This window comes from Miscanthus floridulus, chromosome 4, assembly GCF_019320115.1.
Source record: "Miscanthus floridulus cultivar M001 chromosome 4, ASM1932011v1, whole genome shotgun sequence".
In the NCBI taxonomy this organism is placed as follows: Eukaryota; Viridiplantae; Streptophyta; class Magnoliopsida; order Poales; family Poaceae; genus Miscanthus; species Miscanthus floridulus.
This window is the reverse complement of record NC_089583.1, coordinates 106,482,292-106,491,473: the sequence shown is the minus strand read 5'-3', so window position 1 is coordinate 106,491,473 and position 9,182 is coordinate 106,482,292. Positions and strand designations below refer to the sequence as shown.

At 47.1% G+C, this 9,182-nt stretch overlaps 2 protein-coding genes across 2 annotated transcripts; one reads left to right on the top strand and one right to left on the bottom strand.

Moving 5' to 3' along the window:
• Positions 1 to 235: 235 nt before the first annotated feature.
• On the top strand, positions 236 to 2,524 carry LOC136550254 (uncharacterized). The gene is made up of 2 exons (XM_066541757.1): positions 236 to 647; positions 2,082 to 2,524. The coding sequence occupies exons 1-2, from the start codon at positions 343 to 345 to the stop codon at positions 2,137 to 2,139; spliced, it is 363 nt and encodes a 120-aa protein (XP_066397854.1). The 5' UTR covers positions 236 to 342; the 3' UTR covers positions 2,140 to 2,524.
• A 298-nt stretch (positions 2,525 to 2,822) lies between these two features.
• Positions 2,823 to 7,181, bottom strand: LOC136550252 (uncharacterized). Its single transcript, XM_066541756.1, has 6 exons — positions 6,940 to 7,181; positions 6,149 to 6,851; positions 5,736 to 5,929; positions 4,707 to 4,743; positions 4,550 to 4,614; positions 2,823 to 3,886 (listed from the first exon to the last, which is right to left on the bottom strand). Exons 1-6 carry the CDS (start codon positions 7,032 to 7,034, stop codon positions 3,391 to 3,393), a joined length of 1,590 nt encoding a protein of 529 aa, XP_066397853.1. The 5' UTR covers positions 7,035 to 7,181; the 3' UTR covers positions 2,823 to 3,390.
• Positions 7,182 to 9,182: the final 2,001 nt, after the last annotated feature.

Below are 9,182 nucleotides of genomic sequence, written 5' to 3'. Positions count from 1 at the left end.
TCTATGGGTCGTGGAATTAAATGCCTATGAAATTGTAAAATGAAACTTTGCATTGAGAGGAAGAGTTTCATTCGAGTTTGATTTCATTGTACGTGACATTTAGGACTGTCCTAAAGAGCAAAGGGCATTTTAGTCATCTGCAGTCACAACTAACAAGTGGTGCAAACCCCCTGCTGTTGTGCATATAATAAGGGCCAAATCGGCAGCCACCCACTACAAAACGCCCCGTGATGCGGATCAGCTAAGCCTAATTAAGCTGTCCGTCCATTCAACGGTAAAGCAAAAACCTGCAGGGGCAGGGGACCGGAAGCTAGCCACACGTAGGCGCACGCAGATCAGCAGATGAAGCTGTTCGCCTTCGTGAGGCGCGCGCGCCGGCCGCCGCCGACGTCGCCTGCGGCGCCCGACGACACCGCCACGGCCACCGCCGCCGCTGCGCCCGCGCAGAAGCGGCGCCGGAGGCCTTCATCGTCGGGGTCGGCGGCGGCGTGGAAGCCGACGCTGGGCGCCATCTCCGAGGACGCCGCCATGACTGCCGCGTCCATGGCGCAGGCGCAGGCGCAGGCGAAGAAGCCAGCCGCGCCGCCCAAGGCCAGGGCGAGGTCGCCACGCCGCGCCACCCGGGCGGCGAGCTACGACGACTTCCGGTGAGTTCCTTGGCGCTCGTTCCGTGCGTGCGTGGCCGTGGGTGCGTGCGGTGGCGACTGGGGCGAGGGAGAGGGAGAGGGGAGGGGTGCCCGGATCGCGACACGCGTCCGTCCGTTGACCCTGGGCGCCGGCTCCTCCCGGGAGGGTGGAGATGGACGACGTTGCGTGTCACAGCCGAGTAGGCCCCTGATGCGTTCCTGTGGGCTACCCTTGCGCACACGTTTCTACGTGAAAAAGAAGGTGACCTTCCAGCTAGCCTTCCAGGTTTGGACGAAGATGGATGACAGTAACGGAAACGGTGGATAGGATAGTTGATCAACTCGCGCGCGGCACCTAATTTTAGTTGGGTTGGATGCTCCACGAAAGTCCACTAAAGATTTGGCGCACACGAGAGGAGAGGACCCCCTCGATCGGGTGAAACCTACTTTTTGGTACGTAGCTTATGGGAGCAGTCAACTTCATCTTGCAAATTGTCGTCTCCAAGTGGACTGAATAACTGGCTAAAATCAGCCTACATTAACTTATTTTTATCAACTACTAGTAATAGCTAGAACGTGTGTACCCCATGTTGAATATTGTATGATTTTTTTTTTTTGATGTAAATACCGGAAGATTAGTTAATACCCATTTCTCAAATCTACACATATCCCAAACGTGATGTTTGGACCACGAATAATAATCAGAGTTTTAAATTTTGGAACGGATCGTTAGTTAGTTATCAGTAACCAGAGAGAGTACCATCTGCAAACAGCCTCTACTACATGGACCATGGACCCCATCCCTGATGGGTTCTCCACGGCGGACAGGCTCGCTATCCTTCTTATCGGAATCCGGAGCCATCAGTCCATCTCCAACAGCCCAACTCCAGATGCCATACTAGTTTCCACTGTACTCCCTTTTTATCGGTAGTGCATGCGTCAGAAAGAGACCTTTTCCCAGCTCGCTTTGGCCGTAGTCAAACTCAAGCTGCGCTGCCATGCCCTGGTGGCTGGTGACCCGGTCTGGCTGGCCACCCCAACAAAGGCACAAGGCTGAGCTGCTGCCTTCTGCAGTTCTGCTGCATGACTGAACTGAACCTGTGAACGAGTAGAGAGTACTCTGTGACCACGATGCCTATGCCTATGCCTACGGCCTACCACTACCACTTGTCCACTGGGCATCAAGCATCATCGTACTCGTACCTGGAAAAGATCAGCGCACAATGCACAATGCACTGCAGGTTGCAAGAGGACCCGGCCCGCGCTTAATAAAGCTTTCCAGCTTCAAACCAAATCCGATAATGCTCTAACGTACTGGTGACTTCCTTCTGTAGATGATGACGTGGATCGTAAAAAAACCAACACTTGCTCGCTCGCTTATGTCGCTACAGTAGTAGTTAGAGTAGCCTTTACTGTTGACGCTGACTCAGGTGCATCCATCTTCTCTCCCTGCAGGCACTACGGCCAGCCGACGGTGCTGCCGGCGTTCACGCCGACGGCCTTCCTGTTCTGAGCGCCGGCGAGCATCAAGCAAGCAAAACGGCTGCGGTGTACCTCGTGTGTGCGGTGGTGCGGCTCCACGAACGACGACGGCTTTCCTGCTTTTACCCTGGTCGCTCGGCTAATAAATCATGGCTGAAAGTACCGTTGGCTGATTTATTGTGAGAGATAAATATTATTCGTTGGCTGAAAAAATACAGCTTATAAGCCAAGCGAACATGACAAACTTGATCGATGCTCACAAAGCTGATCCCTAGCTTAGTGCCTCTGACGTGCATACACAACTCTGCTGTTTCGGATTCTCCTCCCCCAACCTGGGCAGTGCTCGCCTTTTGTGATTCCTCTTGCAGCCATAGTGCTACAAAAATTTGCTCCGTTTGGTTTCACCGCGACGTGGCTACTTCCACTGTTCCACAGCTACTGGAATCTAGTGCTCCCAGTTTCACGTCATTTTGTTTTGATGCAAATTGGGCAATTCAACCTGAATCATCCAGATTCGAACAACACATGTAATTGTAATCGTAACCCACGGAACACGAGATCAAATAAAAAACGAAACGAAAGCTTCAGAGCCTCATTTGGATAGCACCAATTACACAGGATTCTCAAACATAACTTTAATACTAGCTCCATTTGGAATCCAATGAAATTCAGGCGATCCAAACGAGGCTTACATCAACTAGACAACCAAGATCGAAGGTTATATCCTTTAATAATCATAATATAATCGTACAAGACTACAATGTACCAATAGTTTCTCCAGAAAAACTAGCACAATAAAATCCCAATTTTGCAGCTTATGAAGACAAGGCCCGAAAATTGCATTTTAACACAGGCTGCATACCACCGATCTGGCAACATCATAAAACCAAGCACGCCAGAGATACATACTGTCACATCCAACTAAGTAGCAATTATTCCCCAGCGATAGCAATTATTCCCCAGCGATAGCAATTATTCCCCAGCAATAAATCGCAGCTGGCGAACATAAGCAGAAATAGTTCACAAATTCACATCTCTCGTTATCAAGAGAGGAAATGAACCCTCAGTTATAAACCACTGACTGACCAGAAACTTATGGGAGAGGAGCCTTTTGTTTGCTACCAATGAGATTAGCACCCCTCGCGTGCCACCATTTGACAGAGCAACAATTGAACTTCTCCACGCAGGGGCAGTTGAGTATGAAGATACAGCAGGGCGCTTCATCGAGGCCATGATACCTGAGCTGTGTCATCGTGGCACATCTAATATGTGTGCCAAGCAATCAGTAGCCATTTATCTTTCGCTGGGAAGGGCTGGAGTGTAACGTCCTGCTGTCAGTGAGCCTTGAAAAGCCAGACTGATCCCTAGCACCTGGGCTAGGAGGAACTCTTGAACTGGGAACACTGGTCAACCGGCTCTGGGGTGCGGTATCAGACATGGACGTTGAGAAGGCCTGGGCGAGCTCCAAGGCAGTTGCTGCTTTCCCAAAACGGGGTGTTGCAACCTCTGGCTTTGGAGGCTCCACTGGCTTACGCCATGTCTCAGGCTCTGGGCGTGGTTGCTCCTGTGGCTTCTCCATATCTCTAGCGACCCTCCTGTTGTCCTCCCGACGAGTAGGCCTATATGCATCAGCCCTGTCAGTATCTCGCTTGTAATCTTTCTTATCAACACTCCTTGGGCCTCTGTGACCAGCTGGAAAACCATCAGCTCTTTCAACAGAAGGGTTAATGGACAAAGCTTCAACCTTCTGCTCAACCTTTGCAAATTCACCTTTAGACCTACAAATGACAGAGAGACTATCAGTAATGTAACACAAGTTCAACCTATGCTGTTCTCCAGTAACCTCTGCAAGTAAAAAACGATTTCAAGGAAAAAAAAAACTTCATCACAAGTTACCATAAAACAAGAAAAAACTGATAAGGTTGCACAGCAAGCATTATAATTTTCCTCATCGGTACATTCCATGGGTCATCAAATGAAACCTAGTGAATTTCTGTGGCATGAACACAATATGATCCCTTTTTTTCCTAATAGAACGGTAAACTCTTGACATAAAGCACCAACTGATTCTTGAAGCACACTACTCAAATATCATTAGTGTCACTCAATTATCAGAAATCCATGCAAATACCTATTGGAGATTAATTATCTTATGTTGTCCCCATAAGATCAAATTATCTGTTTCTAATTTCTTTCATGTAATAATAATATAACAAAATACTCCCTCCATTCCAAATTATAAGATGTTTTGGCCTTTTTAGATACATTACTTTTACTTACGTATTTAGACATAGTGTATATCTAAGTGCATAGTAAAACCTATGTATCTAGTTCCAACAAATAAATCAGAACTTGTGAACTGTAATCAAAATTGTATCACCACAACCTAACTAAAATGCATCTATCAATATAAACATAAAGCATCACTGACATATAACAACCTGCCAACTGGTGAAGTCTTCTCAAGATCACTGGCCAAAACATCCACTCCGCGTTCTTTGAGAACCTGAATTTGTAAAAGAACAATATCAGATTTTGATTCAGCCAGAAACAAAAAGGAATAAATAGCATATCAATAAAAAGGCACAGAGTACATACTTGTTCCCGGGGGCGAGCACCACCAAAGAGGGATGGCCTAGGGCATTTAAAGTAACAAAAAGAAGTCAAAATAGTAGTTATTTAACTCTACATGTATCATACACAGTACTTGAATATATTGATCTCAGACCTAATTGTTGTCAAACAAAGCATCACTAATAAATTGTGAAAAAAAGATCCAAGTTCTGACATATCCAAGAAAAGAACGAGGTGCTGATACCTACAATCTATGAATCTAGACATCATTCTCCTACCACGACTCATTGCAACCATCAATATTCTCCTTTACCATTATCCACTGTTCTTGGAGATCTCATCCAAAGCAGATTTTTTTTTTTTTTACCACAAGCAGAATTATAATTTTTTTAATTGATAGAATGAAATACTAAAATGTTTGCTTCTTAGACTTCACTAATTTTTTTTCCATGTATGGTTGGAGACTGGAGTGATGCAACATTCAGTCATCACTAATTATTTGACGAAATTGAAGGTGAACAACACCATCTAATCATATAGACAACAAAACCAACCCTACGACATTCAATTAAACATTACCTGCGTAAAAGCATAAGGCAAAAGGGATGCAAAAACACTGACCCTAGAGGACATAGTTGGTGTTGTTTTAATCTTCGAACCCAATATGATTCCAGACTCCAAAGCAATGCAGCAAGCTATGCTAGGGGCATGTTTGGATACAAGAGCTAATTGTTAGCTAGCTAAAAATTAGCCAAAATCAGCCCTAGTGCATCCAAACAGGAGTGCTAATAGGTACATTAATTTTTTAGCCAAGCCTTCAACTAGTTGTTAGCTAACTCTAGTTTTTAGCCCCAGCTAGTAAAGCACTAGTGATCCAAACATGCCCTAAATTGCATAACAAATGCATACAGGGACAAAAAACTGAAAGAGCAGAGAGTAGCTTGACACTAATTTTGCAGTAACCAAAGATCGCTTAACAGAGACGCTATATGCAAGTTGGGGGTAGAATGTTAGTCAAAATAGGAGCTCGGACATTGTTGGATTGTCGCATACCTTTCCTTAACAGCAATTTCATCAGACTGTCCTGTTGCATAGGAACGAGGCTTCAGATTCAGACGTGGTCTCTCTGCTACCTTGCTCTCAGCATCTGTTCCTAAAACTCCTGTTTTAGCAGTCATTGCATTCTGGTGCACATCATGATTAACCTCAGCCTTCATGAGGTTAGCAGTAACCTGGACCTGGTGCACCTATACAATCAACCACATCACCAATGAAAAACAATTAGATTTCCAAAAATAAAGAAACCACAACAAACACAAAATTATGCAAACAATCATGTAAAATTTGCCTAGAGGTATATCTAGCAGGCAAATACTGTACTGTTGGTTGTTGCTATTGATGAAAGACATAGCAAAAAAATTTGCAATCTGATCAACACAGGCATGGAAAGAACAAATCGTAACAACCTGCTTCTCTTCAACATAGGTAGGAGATGGTTCAGGAGCCTCAACTGGCTTGGACCGAGGAAGCAGCTTCAACCTGGGTCTCTCTGGCACCTCCGTGGCTCTCCCTTCCCCAACCCTTCCTTCATGCGACGCAGGTCTCACTGGTGCCGCGCCCTTCTCCACCCCACTATCCAGCTCTCTCACCCCAACAGACCTAGGCCTCTCAATCTCTGGCAGGGCCACGGGAGTCTCCAACACCGGAGCTGGCACTGGCACTGGCACTGGCGCCGGCGGAGACGAGGGCTTCGACGGGTGCCATCTCCCGGAGATGACCTTCTCAACTGCGCTCGCCTGAGCGATGCGTGTCGCGGACCAGATCTGGCCGCCGGCGGAGGCAGGAGCAGGACCCACAGGGGAAGACGCCGGAGAGGCCTCCTTCCTCGGGCCCCACGCGTTCCCGGGGCCGGATCTGGTGGGCGCCACCACGGGAGCCGGTGCAAACGACGTCGGGGACGGCGCCGGACGGCGCGGCGCGGCGGGCTCGAAGGGGGTGCGCTCGTCCTCGTCGAAGTGACGGCCGATGCGGGACGGGTTGGTGAGGAAGGAAGGCATCGCGGCTGCCGCCGCAGCGGCGGTAGGCGAAGCGACCGGCACGCGTGGCCGTGCGACCGCGGCTGCGACGGGGGACGCGGAGGCGACGGTGCGGTCCGCCGGGCGCGGGGTGCTGCGGCAAACGAGACGAACCTGGTCAGTTCATATCGGAAGGAGGGAGCTGAGGAGCAACGGCGGGCTAGGGTTTGGCGGGAACTTACACGCCGGGGGCGGAGGGGAGCGGGAGCTCGGATGGGATGGAGCCGCCGTGGAAGTCCTTGAGCGTCATCGTCGTGACCGCCTTCTTCTTCGACATGGTCGCGGCCGGCGCTGTGGCCGAGGAGCTGGCCGACGCCGGGGGATGACCGTCGGCTGCTGCTGCTTCGGCGCGCCTGATCGGTGTGTCGCGCCCGCGTCCTCTGCTTCCGAAGGACTCGAGGAAGGGGGGAAGGGCTTGTGTGTTGCGTTGGAACGAAGACTAGGGAACTTTTACGCCGCGGCCCTTTGCACAAGTACAATATTCGATGGGCTGCGCTTGCGAGTCAGGGTGTCGTTTAATTTTGATGAAATACTAGGGATCAGTGGGCACAAATATCATGTGGATTAGGCCTGACCAAAAGGTCAGGCTCCGGCATGGCCTTATGGTGCCCAGTTCAATTGGGCTGGTTTGTTGATGGCCTGCCGGGCCAGGCCAATTTAACCTATGAGGAAACAAACAAACAGCAGATAAATTTGTTACGGGCCCATTTGTTTTCTTCTCATCATTTTTGTTTGAGGGCTAAAAAAACACAAAAAAGAGCTCATTTTTGTTTGAGGGCATAAAAAACACTTGGGAGGGGGTTCCTCCCATGCTGGAGGATTTAGTGACCAGCGATTTTGCTGGGTCAGATGAATAATAAAAGGTCTGACAATTTTTTTTAAAAAAAAGAGCTCATAAAAAAATGAGCCTAAAATTTTTGAGGATGACGGTGTACTATGCTCGACTCGGAAATTAGGGGATTCTTATTACACAATTTCTTTTCCGATTTTTTCTCGATATCCTCATCGGCGTACGATATAATCCCAAATCAGAGCCACAGCCATGGATCCGAGCTGACGGAGCTGGGCTCCATGGAAGCGGCGGGCAGGCTAGTCGGTCGCTGCGGTGGAGCTGCCGGCAATGGTCAGGCTCTGATAGGAATCCCATGATGCAGCGGCGCAAAGTGGCAGTCCGCTGCGGTCCTGTGACATTCCGCGGAACGCGAAGGTGTTTAGCGAGCGAGGACGACGAGGAGTCCGCTCCGATGCTTGACTAAATGACTAGCCCCCTTGATCTGGGAACCGGAATGCATCAGGTGAGGCAAAACTTGCCAGATTTTCAACCTCCCTCCGCAGTCTGCACTTATGGCTTTTGCCTGGAACTTTCTTGCAATAGTACTAGAAGCGCTGATGATCGGCAGATAGACTACTTGAACCTATTTTCTCGGTGGGTCAGAACTTTTCTTTGCTTATTACTGATGCAACCAAAGTTAATTTGGACTGAAATTTGTGGGTATATGTATATTTTGTTTTAATTAACCTGTTTAATTATAGTCTAAAATTTATAATACAACACGTAGATGTCACGGTACATTGAGCACGTGAAGTGGCTATAGGTAAAGTTTCACGTACTTTTTTTTTTTTGTTCCTAAGTTTCACGGGTGGGCATGCACGCAAGTAAAGTTTCACGTACGTTATGTTGGGCACGGGTTACGTACGTAAAAAAGTACGCAGTTCATACTAATTATAATTTAGATTAAGTTATGTCCAAAATTATAAAAATAAAAAGATTTTCCATATCCATAGATCATGTATGCATTAATTAGATATAAAAACATTTTATATCTAAAACTTTATTTATTATTTTATTTTATAAATTTTAAAATTAAACAAATATATATTTCACCAATTACGTCTCACGTGATCCTAACCATATAATCTAATTAAATAAATGGCTCACTCTCATTTGAGAGTATCAAAACAAAGCTCCATCAAATTAGTTATTTATATGTACAATCATCTTTTATGTATTGCTTTTGGTGATTCGAGTTGTACACATAGCCCCTGTTTGGATCTATTTGCCATGGCAAACCTAAACTTTTGATACTAAACTTTAGTACTTGCTTGGGTGCTTGGATCCATGAAAAAAAATAGGCTAAAAGCAATGTTCAAGAAGGCGCTGAGTGGTATCTAGACGTTGGTCCATGGCCTAGAGCCTAGGCGTTTTCAAGGCGGTGGCTAGGCGATGAATAATACATGCATATATACTTGAAAGAAAAGAAAAAATAGAAGACAAGTGGTCAATATTGGAGAGAAAGAGAAGAAGAAGGCCCAAATAAAAGCCCAAGTCTCGTATTGTAAGCCTGTAACCCCCACCGACACCTTATCCCCTTATCCCTCCTCTCTTGGCCTCTCATCTCTCTCTCCCTCCTGAAGACTCGAACTC

Coding starts and splice junctions, on each gene's coding strand:
- LOC136550252 (XM_066541756.1), bottom strand. CDS start 7,034: ATGTCGAAGAAGAAGGCGGTCACGACGATGACGCTCAAGGACTTCCAC. Junction 6,852..6,939: donor CTCCCCTCCGCCCCCGGCGT/GTAAGTTCCCGC, acceptor CGTTTGCCGCAG/CACCCCGCGCCCGGCGGACC. Junction 4,744..5,735: donor GAAATTGCTGTTAAGGAAAG/GTATGCGACAAT, acceptor TAAATGCCCTAG/GCCATCCCTCTTTGGTGGTG.
- LOC136550254 (XM_066541757.1), top strand. CDS start 343: ATGAAGCTGTTCGCCTTCGTGAGGCGCGCGCGCCGGCCGCCGCCGACG. Junction 648..2,081: donor GCGAGCTACGACGACTTCCG/GTGAGTTCCTTG, acceptor CTCTCCCTGCAG/GCACTACGGCCAGCCGACGG.